The 18,092-nt window shown below is 41.7% G+C and overlaps 4 protein-coding genes across 5 annotated transcripts; 1 reads left to right on the top strand and 3 right to left on the bottom strand.

Annotated features, from left to right (window-relative positions):
• Positions 1–8: 8 nt before the first annotated feature.
• LOC105385318 (tektin-2) lies at positions 9–4,235 on the bottom strand. Its single transcript, XM_048631753.1, has 6 exons — positions 4,080–4,235; positions 2,593–2,754; positions 1,914–2,128; positions 1,382–1,604; positions 915–1,138; positions 9–564 (listed from the first exon to the last, which is right to left on the bottom strand). The coding sequence occupies exons 1-6, from the start codon at positions 4,233–4,235 to the stop codon at positions 378–380; spliced, it is 1,167 nt and encodes a 388-aa protein (XP_048487710.1). The 3' UTR covers positions 9–377.
• Positions 4,236–4,463: 228 nt separating this feature from the next.
• LOC125491001 (tektin-2-like) lies at positions 4,464–5,205 on the bottom strand. Its single transcript, XM_048631754.1, has 2 exons — positions 4,997–5,205; positions 4,464–4,695 (listed from the first exon to the last, which is right to left on the bottom strand). Exons 1-2 carry the CDS (start codon positions 5,203–5,205, stop codon positions 4,464–4,466), a joined length of 441 nt encoding a protein of 146 aa, XP_048487711.1.
• A 542-nt stretch (positions 5,206–5,747) lies between these two features.
• LOC105385285 (ATP-dependent RNA helicase dbp2) lies at positions 5,748–16,401 on the top strand. Of its 2 annotated transcripts, XM_048631660.1 has the most exons (11): positions 5,748–5,928; positions 6,008–6,686; positions 6,871–6,933; positions 7,352–7,499; positions 7,640–7,758; positions 8,051–8,287; positions 10,007–10,163; positions 12,817–12,956; positions 13,484–13,583; positions 14,048–14,215; positions 15,154–16,401. In XM_048631660.1, coding segments are annotated over exons 1-11 (2,058 nt in total). In that variant the 5' UTR covers positions 5,748–5,926; the 3' UTR covers positions 15,399–16,401. The 2 variants fall into 2 exon arrangements, with proteins under 2 accessions (XP_048487617.1, XP_048487618.1); XM_048631661.1 differs by lacking the exon at positions 6,871–6,933 and having other exon boundaries at positions 5,749–5,928.
• Positions 16,402–17,118: 717 nt separating this feature from the next.
• On the bottom strand, positions 17,119–18,092 carry LOC105385286 (ATP synthase subunit d, mitochondrial). Its single transcript, NM_001305492.1, is given in 3 exon segments — positions 17,119–17,464; positions 17,591–17,809; positions 17,886–18,092. Coding segments are annotated over 3 exon segments (525 nt in total). The 5' UTR covers positions 18,005–18,092; the 3' UTR covers positions 17,119–17,277.

Raw genomic sequence — 18,092 nt, forward strand, 5'->3', positions numbered from 1 at the left:
ACACATTATTTGAACAACACTGGGAGGATAAAGTCTTGTTATACTTCTAAAATTATCAGTAGGTATGCCAAGTATTCATAGTTTACTATAGTTTTGCGATCACTGCTCTACGCGTGCCTAGTAACGAGCGAACAATTTGCCTACTGGGAACGCAACAGCCTATTACCTAATAAACTTTAGTGATGTGTCTCACTAGGACACCACAGCGACGGTATCCAAGCAGTTAGTAATAGTTAGTATTGAAAAGTATGCTGATAAATCCCTTTCTTGGCGACCTTATGATGTTATTCTATACAGTTTGACTAGCAACGACGCATCGCTATGGCGTCCTAGTGAGTAGTGAGGCAAGGCTGTTACTCCCAACAGTCCTAACACTCTCACTCCGGAGCCAGCTCATCGCTCATATGACAGTACCCCACATTTCTCTTGAACTCCGTCTGATCGGGCTCGTGTATGGGCTTCCTGATGTCGACGAGTCGGCGGTCGGTCTCCAGAGCCTGGTTCTTGTATTGTAGGCCTTTGGTCACCCGCTGCAGGTGGCTTTGCATGCCGTGGTAGGTTTTCCTGGATAAATTGAGTTATCCTTAATAACGCTTTAAAAGGTGTGCCGACATTATCCTATGTATAGCAAGTCCGAAAAGCTGAGGACCTATGCCAGCGCAGCGCAACCACCGATGAATAGCCCGATGCAGTTACTAGTCGGTATCATACATATATTAGCTATGCCCATGTCCATGAACAACATTTGCGCAGCAGTCTGCTAGAAAAGCCACATTTGATATTACACATCACCCATTACCATCACCGCCTTCGCATCTACATAAAAGGTTCGAGAAAATGCCGCAAATATTGTCTTATTCCTACCATGATTGTAGGCATTTACCGTTAACAATATAGAAACAAAATGAACTCACAAAGCATCCTCAAGCTTCTGCTCCAAATGCTTGCTGCTAGTGTGGACTCTCTCATACTCCTCAGTCAACCCTCTCATGGGCTTGTCGTTGACTCGCTCAAGTACTGGCCGCCTGGTTCGCATCTCCAAACGGGTTTCCACTAGCTTTGTAGGGTTGATTTTGTCAGCTATTGCTGCACGGAGGGACTCTATTTCGCGGTCCACTTTGACGAGGTTTTGCTCTAGCTGTAACGCGATTGAATATTTTATATAGGGGCTTTTTACATTAAATTTATAAGTAGTTGCAACTCTCCATTCAATCAAGGCATTCCCGAGATAAGTTGTGACGTCTGACAGAGAAAGATGGTAGCCACAAACTCCTCGGAAGAAAAGCTTAGTCATTCCTAAATATAAGAGGGTGTAGGTATTATATGCGTTAGTTACAAATAAATAGGTAAGTAAGTATAATATAGAAGCATAAACACCCACCTTATGTTTCTGCCACTCCATCTCATTCCTAGCCCTTTGCACATCAAACACGCGTCTCCTCATGATCATCTCAACCGCATCACTCTGGGCTCGCATCTGGTTCCGGGCGGTCTCTCGGCTACGGAACATCTGTTCTCGAAGGTTCTTCGACTCGAACATGAGACGCTCCGCGATGTCTATCGTGTTCTTTATGCAGTCTATGTAGGCTTCTTCGGACATTGTTCTGGGTGGGATGAATTGTATTTTATACACGTAAAGTAGAATGTAATATCTGATAGTAAATAAAGCTAAAGCTAAGGGACTGAGTTAGTTAAGTACATGATTTGACTTCTTATAAGGATGTGATCTTGATATGGAATTGACCCCAAAATATTAAATGGAAGATCTTCGCATCGATAGACTCCTGGAAACCGTTTTGCATATAAGAATATTAGTTAGGTCGGTAGACTCATTTATGATTATACCTAAGTCCCTGATTATATTATTAATACAGCACTTGGTGATGATGATAGGCAAAACAAAGAAGACTCACTCAGCAGGAATCCTAGTAGGATCCAATTTATAAGATATATTGGAGCAGTTCCTGTCCAGATGCCTGACGCTGCTCTCCAAGTCGATAGTCTCGTCCTTATTCTTGATCTCTCTCTCCAGGCGACAATGCACGTTGGTGAGTTCCTTGATCTTCTCCCAGCCGGAGTGGCACAAGTTTGTCAGAGTGCGCTTACTGTTCTCGATTATGTGGAGCTCCTGGAAAAGTATTCTGGTGTTGTACTCGTAGGACTGATTATGGAACATAGAATACAATAAGTATTATTTGCACCAAGAACAAAACATTACTAAACAACAACTTAAAAATAAAACAGTAGTAGGTACAAAGAGGCGGCCTTATTGCTTATAGCAATCTCTACCTTACTACTCCTACTTTGGATAGAAGAGAGTGAATTTATACTGGGTACTCTCTGTAGATTCAATTACAAGTTATAATCATCAAACTGTGGAATCAATATAAGTACCTAGTTATTATACCTTTACCTTATTGAGCTCCTCCCCCAACTGATCCTCATTCTTACCCCAATGTCGTCCATTAAGTAACTATATTAGTTATAGCATCTAAGAAACCCGTCATAGCTCCACTGCTAAAAGTTGCCGTGGATTTCTACATAGAAACCAAGGAACATAAGTATTTCTCTGAGGAGAAGCAAGAAACCTACCTTATTCAGCTCATCCCCTAACTGATCCCTAGTCAGCTCCGGCGGCACCCTCTGGTCGCGCTGGGCATGACACTGCGCCGCTACCAACAGCGGCATTTGCAGCCACTCCAGCACGAGTTTGGTACTGTTCTTCTGCTCCCTCAGGGCTTGCGCCATGCATACCTTACCTTAGTCACGCGACAGTATAGTTACAGTTGCGCTTCTGTCCTCTGTCGCTCACGCCTAGCTTTGTCCACATCGAAGATATAAGGGGTGCGAAACTGCCGCGAATCGCTTCGAGAAAAGATGGTACGGCCGTGCCCGTTTTTCGAGACTTGGCTGGGGCACTGTCGTGCCCCCATACTAGTTTTACCCGACTGCATGGAAGGTAATGTTTTTCAACCATATGTATACAGGGTTATTGGTAAGTAGAGCTGACCCTTTTACGAGGTTATAGAGAAAAGAATTTTCATACGAAACCCTATAATGTATGATCCAAAACTTAACAATTTCTGTGATTTTAAAGATTAAAAAAACTAGCCAAATAACTTTTTTAGTTCTTTTGCATTAAATATGACCTTTACAATTCAATTATAATCATTTACAAGTACGCATTTTATTTACCGCATATTTTTTATATCCGGATAACTTTTTGTCTTCATCCGGTTTGTGAGTGACAACCCTAAAAAAAATAAACAAATAATAATAACTTCTGAATAACGCGGTATTAGATGCTGGTATTAATAATGATGATAGAGGCATACCGGGACTACCTATGTACTGAAAATCTCGATCTAATACGCGGTTATTCGGGTTTTAAAACACAAAAATGAAAAGAGAGAATAATACGAATATTTCAGTAACTATTTAGATTTGATGTATGAAATTTTGCTATAATGTATGTCTTAATATGTGTATTCCATGCATGCTATTGAAATTTAATTGTATCGCATAGTTATATTTTAATAATATATTTTGTGATTTTCGGAACCCGGATAAAGTGAAACTTTAGGATTTTTAAAAAAATAAACTAGAAGTGATAGAAACTTCGGAGTTTTACTAAAGTGTTTAAAATGACGAAAACTATAAGATTTTGCAAAAAAACCGAGATGACACAAAAATAGGGTTCATAAAACACTGTGCGCCAGAGGAACCTGGAGCCACAGCGGCAGCCTCAGAGCTTGCGTCTCGTCGCGCAAGCAATAAGTAAGTACATACCTTAGTAGTGCGAAGGCATTGATACAGTTAACTTTTTGTCATCAGCTGATACTAACGCGATTCTCCACTCACCCGCAACCTTCCCTCCCCATGTCATAGGACACGTTCGTGCGTTTGTATCTATACAGTCGCGTTGCTGTAGCGCGTTAGTTACCTATGCGTTGTTATCGCTTGTGTCGATTCTGAAGCTCCTTATAGTTCCGATGCTGTCGAGTATCCACATGGACGAGGGCTTTTAGACTATAGGCAAGCACCTCCGTACACCTACAAACCTAGGTATAAGTACCTACCTTATTCAGCTCCTCCCCCAGCTGATCTCTAGTCAGCTCCGGCGGCACCCTCTGGTTGCGCTGGGCATGACACTGCGCCGCTACCAACAGCGGCATTTGCAGCCACTCCAGCACGAGTTTGGTACTGTTCTTCTGCTCCCTCAGGGCTTGCGCCATGCATACCTTACCTTAGTCACGCGACAGTATAGTTACAGTTGCGCTTCTGTCCTCTGTCGCTCATACAAACGCGATTCTCCACTCACGCACCACCTTTCCTCCCCATTCTTACCCTGATGTCGTCCGACACGGTCGCGCTATTTTATTGATACATTCGCGATGCTGTATAGCGCGTTTCGGTCGTGCATCTAAGAAACCCGTAAAAATAGTAACCGTGGGCCAGGGCTCTTAAACTAAACCTACCTTATTCAGCTCTTCCCCCAGCTGGTCTCTAGTCAGTTCCGGCGGCACCCTCTGGTCGCGCTGGCCGCGGCACTGCGCCGCCACTGCCAGTGGAACCTGGAGCCACTCCAGCATGAGCTCGGTACTGTTCTTCTGCTCCCTCAGGGCCTGGGTCTCGTCGCGCACGCACTCGCGTGTGAAGCGCTGCTTCTCGCGCCAGGATTCCACGTCGAAGATTCTGGATTGGTAAGTAAAGAAATAAAGTAAATAACAATACTTGGTACAGTGTTAGGTATATTATGGTTATAATTAGTAACTCACAGGGCTTCGAAATTGGTCTGTCAACCTAACTAGGCACCATTAGGTAAGATAGGTAGAGGAAAAAACATAATATTGGTACAAATAAGGAAGTTAGGTAATACAAAAGTGGTAATTTTTTTGTAAGGAGTTGACTGATTATTTTTATGCCTTTCCATATGGAGCTACAGTTCTATACATGTCACGTTACATAACTTTACTACTAAGTATACTAATCTCACCTATCCCTCAACAACTCATTGTTGATGAAGTTATCCCAAACTGTAGTTACTGCGGTCTCATTCCTGAGCTGGTTGGCTCTCTGCCTCAACTCGTAAGACTCGAAACGACGAATCCGGGCTTCGTTTTGTAAAGTCTGTATGTTCCGTGTCCAATCCAACACGGACAAGCGGGGATGTGGCTTTTCGAAAACAGGAATTGAAGCATCCATAGCTATGAACTTGTGAACTATAATACGATTAGGATGGATAGGGGATAGGGACTCTAAAATTTACTTCACCTTACCTAACTTATTACTGTTAAGAAGTTTGATCAATATTACATTTCTGGATTATATTGTATTTAGGTCACTAGGTCAATACGTAAGATCAGTAAGTATTCGATACGCTTTTATTTTTTAATATCAGTAAGTTTTATTTAGTTTATATGAATAAATATAAGATTTTTTAATCGAAAACAATAATAAAACAAAATAGCGGGAAATCAAAGGAAGCGGAAGTGAGAGTGAGGTCTTTATGGATGCAGTCAAATGTCGTTCCTTTCACCGAAATGTAGTCAAGTCACGGGACAGTGGAGTGGACAGTGGTCCATTTTCACAAAATTTACACCCAAGTCAGCGTCGGCGTCGTCGAGTTCGTTTTGTTTATCATATTTATAGCTGACCTCTATAAAATAGCGTAGTGAAATTGGCATACACACACTTGTCTTTTCGGATTGGAGCGAGTCCGTTATTATTCCGAGGATGGAATCAAAAGTTAGAAAAGAAAACAAATTTAAAATGGCTGCCGGCTTTTGATGACGCTAAATTATTGTCCTATTTTCTATTTTGTGTTATAATTGGCTAAACGTTTAAGCTTTGCAGCTTATTCATATTTGTGAATACGTGAAAATACTTTAAGAAATCCGGAACTCTTACCAGAAGCTCTGTAATTATGTAAGTTTTGAGTCTATTACTAAAACTTGGCAATCAATCTGGCTGGCTTGGCTTTGATGTCTTAACTCTTTGGCTACAGGTACGACGATAGGCGTGGTGGAGGTCGAGGTGGCGGCCGTGGTGCTCCCAGGGGCCGCGGCGGCGGCGGGCGAGGCGGTCCCCGGAGGTCTGATGACCGCTCGGAGGACCGCGGTGGGAGCCGCTTCGGCGGCGGTGGCCGGGGCGGCCGCGATGGTGGGCGAGGGTTCGGCGGGCGGGGTGGGCGCGGCGGGCGCGACGACCGCGGCGGCGGCTTCGGCAAGAACGACCAGCCCGGCGGCAACCTGCGCAAGATCCGCTGGGATAACGTCCAACTTACCCCCTTCCAGAAGAACTTCTACATCCCACACGACAACACTCAGAGACGCTCGCCAGCTGAAATCGAAGCTTACAGGAGCCAACACCAGATCACAGTCAAAGGCAGGGATGTCCCCGCTCCAGCCATCTATTTTGATGAAGGAGGATTCCCAGACTATGCTATGAGGGAAATTTTGAAACAAGGCTTCCCTAACCCTACACCCATTCAAGCTCAAGGCTGGCCCATAGCTCTGTCTGGACGTGACATGGTTGGAATTGCTCAGACTGGTTCTGGAAAGACCCTGGCATACATCTTGCCTGCCATTGTCCACATCATTAACCAGCCGAGGTTGCTGAGGGATGACGGTCCCATAGTATTGGTTTTGGCACCCACCAGAGAGTTGGCCCAGCAAATTCAGCAGGTAAGATATAGCTATAATGGTACATTTAAGTCTATGTTCAGTCTTTAGTCTTTTATGTTACTTGATTGGGCCAAGATTGGTTGATACAGCTAGGGTGATCACATAACATAAAGATTAATTGATCAGTGCTATTATAATGAAATTTGAAGTCTAATGTATGTTTTTATTGTGCCCGCCTCATCAGGGTTTATGTGCCATGAATGGCATTGCTGCGGAAACTCTGGACAGCGACGCCAACCAGCACATTGTAAATTTTCATTTTTCTAATGTAGATGTTTAGCTTATATGAGACGGGCTATGTTCGAAAACCTATATCACTGGTTTTGGCCAAAAGTATTACTTGTAGTCTTTTCCAAATTACATTGAAATTGTTAGGTGAGGTTTCTGAACGTAACCTTTTGTTTTTTGTAGCCTAATAGCACTGCATTATTGTATTACAGCAATTTCTATTTATTATTTTGCAGAATGTTGCAACTCATTTATGGTTCTTCCAGTATATTATGTATTTTTTCAATGTATCTTTGATCATTCAGTGTATCAATGTGTAAACCATTCTCATTACTGTATAATTATTGTATTTCATTAAACAATTTTATATTTACATTGTTTTTGGTTAGCAGCAGAGGCTCATGAGACTCATAAACTAATGAGTGGATATGTTTCAGGTGGCTAATGACTTTGGTCAGAATGTGCAAGTGCGGAACACTTGTATCTTCGGAGGGGCTCCCAAGGGGCCGCAGGGGAGGTGCCTGGAGCGCGGGGTGGAGATTGTCATTGCTACACCGGGGAGGCTCATTGACTTCTTGGAGAAAGGTAACATGCAATCTTTGTAAAATGTTGTGGTCAAAATTGTAACAGCTATTCCTGTGTTATAAAATATTTTAGTTAGGAAATCTCTTTTGTATGTTGATTTGGTTTCTACTCATACTAAACTAAGGCTTGGTCTCTAACAGGCACAACTACCCTGAAGCGGTGCACTTACCTGGTGCTGGATGAAGCTGACAGAATGCTGGACATGGGCTTCGAGCCGCAGATCAGGAAAATCATTGAACAGATCCGACCAGACAGACAGGTAAATTTGTAAAATTATTGTTTATCCATTTACAACCATACACTAAAATAATCTTTATTGATAACTTAAAACTAACTTTAAAAAATATACTTATATACCACTATCGCTATGTGGTTATTGTATTTTAGGCTACAAGCCCATCACACCACTTTTCATCTAAAGATCTTGCAAACTGCCTAAAATATTTCCCATTGCATTGGAGTATTGCTTGTGTGAATTTTAAATACCTGCACCTTTTGCAATAAAAATGCTCAGTAAGTTTTTATAATTAATAACTCTTATAAACTTCCAGGTCCTCATGTGGTCGGCAACCTGGCCGAAGGAGGTAAAGAACTTGGCCGAAGAGTTCCTCCATGACTACATCCAGATCAACATCGGCTCTCTGTCCCTATCGGCCAATCACAACATCTTGCAGATAGTTGATGTCTGCGAAGAGTGGGAGAAGAATGATAAGCTTATAACATTGCTTACTGAGATCTCGTCTGAGGAGGAAACTAAGACTATTATCTTTGCTGAGACTAAGAGAAAGGTAAGTGAAACAACTTATTATGCTGTAATAATAGCTTCATTGTAAAAATGAAAGCACTAAGGTACCTCTTGAGTGACAATTGTTACAGATTCCAGAATAGAATTTTCAGATAGCTAAGTTGTGAGTTCGTAAAATTTTATAGTTATAGCTGCATTGAGAGTATACACAGAGTGTCGTTGGTCAAGGCTAGTAATTAGCAGATTCAGCCACAGATATTGCTCCTCAGGTTATGTAGGTGCTGATAACCTTGGAACTAACATAACACAGTGTATGCAGCAATGAACCTCTGCTTTCTCACCTCCTGCAGGGCGATCACGAACAATATAGAATCGAATGCGAGTGCGACAAGTGGCAACTTGACAGCACTTTCGAACACTTTTTAACCGACTTCAAAAAAAGGAGGAGGTTCTCAATTCGTCGGGATCTTTTTTTTTTTTTTTTTTTTTTTATATTTTTTTTTATGTATGTTCACCGATTACTCCGCCGTTTATGAACCGATTTTGAAAATTCTTTTTTTGTTGTATTGGGTTGAGCTCCCAGGTGGTCCCATTTTTTTTTCAGAATTTTATCTCACCCCCAAGGGTGGGTAAAGGGGTAAAAACAGGGTATGAATTTCCATTTTGGGCACACATTAACCGATTCTAATGAAATTAAGAACGTAAATATAGTTCTTATAACAAAAAAATATGATGGTGACCTTGAGCTGATCTGATGATGGAAACGGAAGGCAGTCAGGGGAACTCCTCAACGGTATATAGCAACTACTTCGTGTTTAGGCTTGAATGATTCGTATTGATTAGTAGGACTTTTTGGTATCATTTGCACCTTACTTTTGATTGAAAATTATTACAAATAAACTAAAAACTATTAAATAAAATAATAATTAAAAAAATTAAAAAACCGACTTCAAAAAAACACAAAAATGTAAGAAATAATTTAAGGTTTACACAAATTCTACTCGTATGAGATAGTACAAATATACCTAAGCAGGAACTGTTCTTTTTTGAAGTTGGTGCCATATTTACCTATAAAATTGACAGTTGTCGCACTCGCATTCGATTCTATACGTTAGCTCGAATTTTCGTGATACGGGTACTGAGTCGTGAGCACAAGTTTCGAACCTCCGTTAACGTTGCGTATCGTCAACTGTCACTGTCAAAATGTAAAGCAAAGTTAGTTCCAAAAGTGACATTTGTTTTTTCCATATGTTAGGTGGAATTTCACCAAACGCTAAACGTATTTAGTAGCCTGTCATGCGTCTGTCAGTATAGTACAAAATGTATTTAAAATTTTATTTAATTACGTTTAGCGTTTGGTAAAAGTGACCCTTCGTGTAGATTCGAAAATAGTATCGAATCCTATGCTCGCTGTTGCCCGAGCACAGGATTCGAAACCTCCGTTTACGTTGCGTATTGGTTGCGTATCGTCAAATGTCACTGTCAAAATGTAAGGCAAATTTGTTAGTTCCAAAAGTGGCATTTGTTTTTTCCATGTTAGGTGGAATTTCACCAAACGCTAAACGTATTTAGTAGCCTGTCATACGTCTGTCAGTTAGTACAAAATGTATTTAAAATTTATTTAAATACGTTTAGCGTTTGGTAAAAGCGACCCTTCGTGTAGATTCGAAAATAGTATCGAATCCTATGCTCGCGCCTCTGCACTGTAGTACAGTGCCAAGTTTAAAACTATATTTTGACATTATCCAATAACTAATTCCAGGTGGACGACATAACAAAGACCATAAACCGCGCGGGGTGGCGCGCGCTCGCCATCCACGGGGACAAGAACCAGCAGGACCGGGACTACGTGCTGGGCCAGTTCCGCAACATGGCCGGCGCCATCTTAGTGGCCACTGACGTCGCCGCGCGCGGGCTTGGTAAGCAGGGGGGCTGATGAGAAGAGAAGACTGCAGATGACAGGATTTTACGCTAGTTCAGTAATGACGGGAACCGCGTGATTTCAGAATCACATGGAAATACATGCGATTCTAAAATCGCGCGGTTCCCAACATGTCTGACCGAGGGCTTTGGAGTTGTATGATGTTATTGGGGGATATGCTGGTAGGGTGGTTTTAGTGTCGTGCCGATTTGGTCACGCTCGTAGCATTATGTGCCATTTTACGCGTGCGTGATAAAATTAGCTCGATACTAAAGTCATTCCTTAACAGACCCAGCCACCTAAAATCTGGTTCCAATAATGGGGTTCAATTTACCTTCTATGGTGTTTCCAAAAGTTCTATGGCACAACTATCTCAATGCACATGTTTGATGGAAACAAATATATAACTATCAGATACTGATACCAAGTGGCACCATCTTACGCAGCTTATAATGATGATGTAGGTCTCAGACTGAAATCCAAACTAGTAATTTTGCCGTTTTGGTGACCTCCAATCATTATTATGGGGATGTGTATGAGAATCGCCCCCGTATGACGCTGTAGGTTGCCCAGAAGTTGTTCATCTTATGTTTGTGCCACTTTTTATTTCATTACAAAATCATCGGGATTCTAAATCTCGAAATAAATCAAAATGGTGGTGAGCTATTCCCGCCGATCGATGCGACAAATAAATACCGGCACCAAACAAAAGATTTTGCTGCGAAAAACAGTTGCGAGGTTCTTTACAGGGTGATCGACACGAGATAGCAATAATGCGATAAAATCGTACACAAAAAAATCATGTATCTTGACCGTAATTATGGCAATATGAACGAACGATAATAGAGGATTCGTAATACATAGAAGACCGAGATGCATAGCGGCCGTTTTGACATAATTTTATTATTCCTACAGATCGGCCCTGCACCCCAAATGGCACCTAAAAGTGTCTTCTGGTCAAGATGCATAATTTCTAATATACCAATCATTGCAGGCAAACTTATTACCACTTGCACCATGACTTGCGGTATGTTTGGTAGAGAAGCGTGTCATTACCGCATATAGTTATTGAATGAAATAACCATATAGAACTAAACTATCTCGCACTGTTAAAGTACCGGGGTGTTAGAACGGTCTAAGAGATATGTCAGGAGCGTAGTGGAGGTGAAACAGAATGTTGATGCCATTGCTGAACAATTTTATGATTTATATGTGGTTGCTAAAGATGAATTTCCAGTATTCACAACTATGATTTTAGAATAATGCGTAATAGGTAGGGGGGAGAATTATTGGCAATACTGGCAAATTTTATAGGCATACTTCAAAATCATAAAGATTTATAACTTTGCCGTTGTCAGGAAGTAGATCGAAAGTATTAGTGGTGATATTTCGCTATATATGTACTTACAAACCAAGTAACTGTCGCGGCGCTTCAAGGGCTAATAAAGAACACGGTCAAGTAGGTTGGATGATGGTGCATGTTAGATGGTATACCTACGCTGAAGACCATCAATAACGTACAAGGGCCCTCCATTAGTAGGCACGGTGTCCAGTGGTGGACACTTCAAAATATGTCTGGATGAAATCGTAAAAATACAAAAAATTTATACTTTACCTAAAAGTAGGCGACATTTAGCGTGAAAAATTACTGCTTAGTATAACTATTTATCTTTATTTCTTCGAGAAACAAGACTAGTTTTACAAAATAGGTTCAAGTTTTCAAATCAGGAAATATCATCATAGTTTATGTTGTAGTAGGAAAAATACGACAGATACAGCTCAATTGTAACTATCGATATGTGAATATTGGAACACAGCACCGCAACAAGCAATGGCTCGCTAGTGGTGCGTCTAAACCATAATTTCCATGACCGACTCGGCATTATTCTGGTATGTTTCCCTTTCAGAGGCGCATGTGTCCAGAAACACGGGCTAGTCTAGCGGTGTGCTGCTGTACTCAAACGTACTCACGTGTACTCAACTGTACTCAGATACTGAATGAAATAAGCTACAGTCGAACTCTCAGCGCACACTGTTTGCTATAACATGCCGCCTCTCCGCATTTCAAGGTTGTTGCGATGGTCTTATCATGCAGGTCTTGCAAAATAAATCAGGATAATCAATGACCCATTAACTTTCAAACGTAACCAACGACTAGACACTTATATTTTGTACAAAACATCCATCGCAAACATACAAAACAGACCTAGAATTACAAGCAGAAATGCTCGGTTGAATGTCATGAGAGATTATCGTGTCCAGGCCTGCCCTACGCCACCTGACAGCTAATAACGAAGTGGGGTTTCCTCGCCTCAAGTAACAGTCAGCTAGACAGCACACCGTAAGACTCTTGGCCTGCCTACACTCCGGCGACCGATGGGCATAATACAGTTATTTACAGCAGCCGTCCCAGCTTGGAACACTTAAACCAGGTAAATCAATATTTGCAACTTTTCCTAACAAGGGGAAATCATTCTTTGGTCACTAACTTGAAACATGTTGGTTCAAACTTCTTTTAAGGCAGAAGGTGAAGCATTATTTCCCTAACTTTTCTTATCCGTATTGTATTTTGTGCCTTGCAAATGTTTGTGCTTATTCATTGACCTCTAAACCTTACGTGACGGTACCTAATGCTTGTGTTTAACGTACAGATGTGGAGGACGTGAAGTTTGTGATAAACTACGACTATCCGAACAATTCGGAGGACTACGTGCACCGCATCGGGCGCACGGGCCGCTCGCAGAACACCGGCACGGCTTACACGCTGTTTACGCCTAACAACTCGGCTAAGGTCAGTATTGTAGTTCAGAATACCTATAAATAATGTTTTAGAATATCTAATAAAAAAGCACTTTACAAGCTAGGAATGATGTACTATAGACGGTCTCGTCGCTTACAGGCAACTTTCATGTAAGAAACAAAGTAAAGTTACTATAGGACTGATAATATTATGTTAAAATAAATACCCATAGAGTTATATGCTATAAGTATCTAAATATTATCCTAACAGTCACAGTATGTATAGATTTGCGCTCTAAAGAAATTAATAAAAATACCTACTTACTTCCAAGTCCTTTAGGTATGCGTCGTATATCGCTATTTTAGGGTCTCTTATAGCATAGAATACTCCTTAATTGATTTTCCAGAACACAAATATGACAATTTATACAGTGTCAGTGGATATTACCTACTCAATAATCCTGTGGTTGGTTTGTCGGAAGCCCCGTCTCGCTTCAAAGTTCAAGTGTGCATGAAAGGAGTTTTATCTTCCTATATGATAATACCAGTTACAAAACAACGTATTCTCTCACATTTCAGGCTAAAGACCTGATGTCGGTGCTGCAAGAGGCGAACCAGGTGGTGAACCCGAGACTTCTGGAGCTCGCGCAGTGCGGGATGGGCTTCAAGGGGAAGTATGGTGAGTGCTGGCTCTTTTGTAGTGGACACAATCCTCGGGTGGTTCAACGTAGGTGACGAATTGTGTGGAAGATAATGTGCATTGAGGAAATTCAATACAAGAGGCAAACATCTTTTTTTTCTCTCTCTTCCATTCTACGCGCATTGACAGGCGGATTTAGGCTTCCACTACCTGCTTTGTTTGCCTCACACACAGCATCCACTTAACGACCAACGTCAAGCCATTATGTGCAGGAAAATATTTAGGCTAATATTAATAAAAATATGTTTGCACTCACAAACTCACGTTACTGCATATTTAAATAATTGTACTTTTTAGTGACCTGTAAGTATGCCTTTATTTTTTTATGTAACCAGTGAAGAAAGCCATACGATAAATAAAATAATAATGTTTGCACTAAGTCCGTGATTATTATTATTATTTGTTTGAATGTATAACCAAACCAATATAATGTATGTTCCCAGGTCGCGGTCGCTACGGCGGCGGCGGCGGGCGTGACCGGGACGACGACTCGCGCGGCGGGCGCGGGGGCCGCGACTACGGGGGGCGCGGGGGGCGCGGCGGCCGGGACATGCGCGGGGGCGGCCGCGGGGGAGGCAGCAGATTTGGAGGCGGCGGCGGTGGGGAGAGGAGTAAGTTGGCTGTTTGATTATAACGTTGTATAGGCGTGCTGCTATTGAGGTTTCTTACACATCACTGGTGTGACAACGAAATGAGGTTGGTTTCTGCGTAAAAGGATTTCCAGTAATTGAAGTTTTTTAAAAACCATCCCGACAACAGACCAATGAGATCCTCACAAATGCGTTTATTAGATTTCCCATCGCATACTACTGAGTTTTACAGTAACTCATTTACTGTGACAGCTATAAGACTGTGGAATGCATTACCTGTAAATATCCGTTTTGCGAAGACAGCTATAGGTTTCAAAAATCAGGTAAAAGAACATTATCTTTCCTCCATCTTGCAATAGTACCTACCTATATTATATAAATCTATATAACGTTGATTACATTATGTATGTATGTATGTATTTAAGTATTTATTATTAAAAATGAATGTTTACTACATTTTGTACACCTTCCTCATTTATTCTTTAAGTCTCTCCTCCACCCAAAGGTTGCCTGGAAGAGATCGCTTTTAGCGATAAGGCCGCCTATTGCGTTATATTCTAAATTGTTATTTGTGAAACTTGTTTTTAAGTCAATAAAGTAGTATTCTATTCTATTCCGCCTCCTCATATTTATCTATGTTCGGTCACCCTGGTCTCGGCTGGGACGACCTGGAAGCTGACGCGCGAGATCGAGAGGATCGGGAAAAGTGGAAAGCCTTTCTTCGAGCCCTATGTCCCTGGTGAGGGATAACAGGATTTCATCATCATCATCATCACCCTGGGCAGTCAAAAACTGAAAACTAATCCTTTCACCATTTTTACATACCCTAGTCTAGCTCCAAGTCACCGAAAAGCAGAGAAAAAGAACGTCTAATTTGTCCTATGACAAAAATAGCCACGACTCCCCCTATTGTGTAGGCATGAAATAACTCATTTTCTTATTTAAAACTTTATTTCCAGGCTCCCGCTGGGACGACAGCAACAACGACCGCGACACGTCCTCGTACAACAACGGCTCGAGCTACCGGCCCAGCGGCGACGGGTACCGCGGGCGGGGCGGCGCGCGCGGCCGCGGCGGATTTACCGCCCCCGCGCCTGCGCAGTCCTACGCGGCGCCCGCCCCCGCGCAGCAGCAGTACAGCATGCCGCCCCCGACTAGCTACTATAATATGTACGCGCAGCCGCCGCCACCGCCTATGCAGTAGAGTGGAGGTGGAATTGCGAGAGAGTATGCACAGGGGTTTCGAAAGTGGTGTTGAAGTGAAGGTGACTGTAAAGTTGTAGAACAAAGGTTGTTTTGAATGATGAGCTGAGTCAGTCCTTCGAGGCTTGTTATACCACTTTCGCAACAGCCTGTAGATCCGTAGGCGACAAAGGTAATTTCTTTCGCATGGTACTGATTCGGCATTAACACAATATCAGTCGCATGTGCTGTCTGTAAGTGTTCAGCCTGCAAGGTGGATGGTACTCTCTCGGTTTTGTATTTGAGGGTAGTGAGATGAAATAATTGAGGTATACTGTGAAGCCTACAGTTAGTAGGTGGTGATACGGATAGTGTAATCTGGGATCACACGGATAGCATATTTGAAGCAGTAATTTGGAGCAGTAATTTGGATTACTTGCCTTCATGGTATATAAGAATTTAAATATTTTAATTAGGTTGTAATGTAACTGAAATATGTCTGCATTCAGGATAAGTAAATGATATATTATGTTAGTTAATGTGAAATGTCCATGAATGATAGAACTTACGACCCTTCAAAAACTTGTTTGCTTGAGTTGAGTTTCTTCCTGCTACATAGTTTATATTTCAACAATCGTTGCTGGTTCCAACATCAATTAATTATGTAAAATCTAATAAAGAAAACTGTGCCTCTTCGTTAACAGTATATTCCGTGGTATGGTATGCTATTTATTTTGTGTTGCGGTTCTCATAGAAACATGTTAAATAACATTGTGAATGTCTATAGAGATTGTATTGTAGATTATTAATAACTAATATTTAACTTCAGAGTAGTAGCAACCTTAAAAATATGTCGGTTTGAAGCTCTATCTATGTAGGTATCGTGTTTTGTTAAATTCACATTTTATTGTCCAACACATATCTCGATTTTCCTAATATTGAATAAGTACATTCCCGGTTAGCGACGGATTACAAACAATTTATTACTTGTGCAATTCCACAATAAAAATATACAATAAATACAAGTTTTGGTGTTTACTTAATTCTACATGTTCGTTGTTCATCCTCCTACATAGAATAATAGTCAGGTACCTATGAAATGCTCTACTATGCATGGGTGGGTTGCACCATTTAACTTTAACTATTACAGACGTCAAATCTCTTGAAGATTTATCTGTCTCGCCAAGAGATTTGACGTCTGTAATAGTTAAAGTTAAAGTGGGTGCAACCCACCCTAAAATGTCTACTAGGAACAAGTGTAAAATTGTTTATGAATCTCTGACCCAACTAGCTGGTGAAAGCCTCAATGTGCTCTTGATATGGACAGTGGTTGCTTGTATAACGTAGTGTTTTTTTCCCTCAGTGATTGCTTGTGGCCCTTACTACTGAGGCTACATGGATACAGCTAATAAAAAAAAATTACTTATATTTAAGATATCACTATCCTAAAGAAAACTGCAGGTAGGGATTAGCTGTGACATCTGAAAACCTCAACGAGCGATGCTCATTTTCTTCTACTACCACCCGTCTCGTCACTCAATCCGCGTACCTAGCCCTTCGCCGCGTCCAAGGACGACCAGCACATCGACTTGGCCAATATGAGTGGAAAATCAAAGAACAAACGAATTTTCCAGCCCGACAGCGATTCCTGCCAGATTAGTTTCCTCCTTCCTCTTCTCCACCATTTCTTGGTTAGACTAGGTACTATACCTTGGTTTACAAGACAAAATGAAAACAGCAAATAAATATTATACTTTATTCCTACAACATAATATTTTTAGTTTCACTGAACAATGGTATTGATTTGGATCTTGTTCTTTTATACATTTTGATTCACTGAAAGTCCATTTTGGCCAACTGAAAATGTTGAGTGATATTGAAATGTTAATTAGCTAGTAAAGTTAGTGGGCGGGAGCGTGGCTCTTCTCGGGGTCGACATAGTCCAGCTGCTCCTCGGCGTCGTGGGGCCAGAAGGTAGGCTTGTTGAGCGGGTCCAGGGCCTCCTCGGGGTATGCATCGCGGAAGTCCTCCATGGTCATCTGATCGTAAGGCAGCAGTGCCTTGGTCACTGCAATTTCTTTTTCATAGCTGTAATCAGAAATTTAAGAGTTATTTCAGGTATGTAACGTAATTGGTAAGCAAGAAATTTCATGGAGGAATTCTCACAAGACATAATGATAACTATTAATCTAGTAGTAAGTGGTTAAAACATACTTTGCAATATGGTTGTTGGATTCGGCGATGAAAGCGTCGACGGCCTTCTTGACCTCGGCCCACTGCGCGTCCACCTTGGCGGTCATGGTGTCGGCCGGGTAGGGGATCTTCAGCGCCTCGTACTGCTTCTGGAAGGAGTCCACCATGCCGGGGATAGGCACCACATTCTTGTACTGGGCCCAGTTGATCTTTGGCGGCTCAGCAGGGTTAGCCAAAACCCTAAACAGAACAACAGAAACCTTTAGTTACCATAAATAAATTATGTAATCGATCATACAGTTGACATGAAACTAACCTTCGGAGGTAGGTATCGGATTTGAGTTTGAATGCTGATAGGTTGACCTTCTGTTCAGCGGGCACCCTCTCGGCTAGGGCACTCCAGTTTACAGAGCTCTGAGCAATCCTTTTCGCCATTTTTCGGCGGTTTTCTATAAATTACAGCAAATAGGCGAGGTGACCAAAGAAGACGACGATACACACACAGATTAAATAAATCGAAATG

Source organism: Plutella xylostella, chromosome 29 (assembly GCF_932276165.1).
Source record: "Plutella xylostella chromosome 29, ilPluXylo3.1, whole genome shotgun sequence".
Taxonomy (NCBI): domain Eukaryota; kingdom Metazoa; phylum Arthropoda; class Insecta; order Lepidoptera; family Plutellidae; genus Plutella; species Plutella xylostella.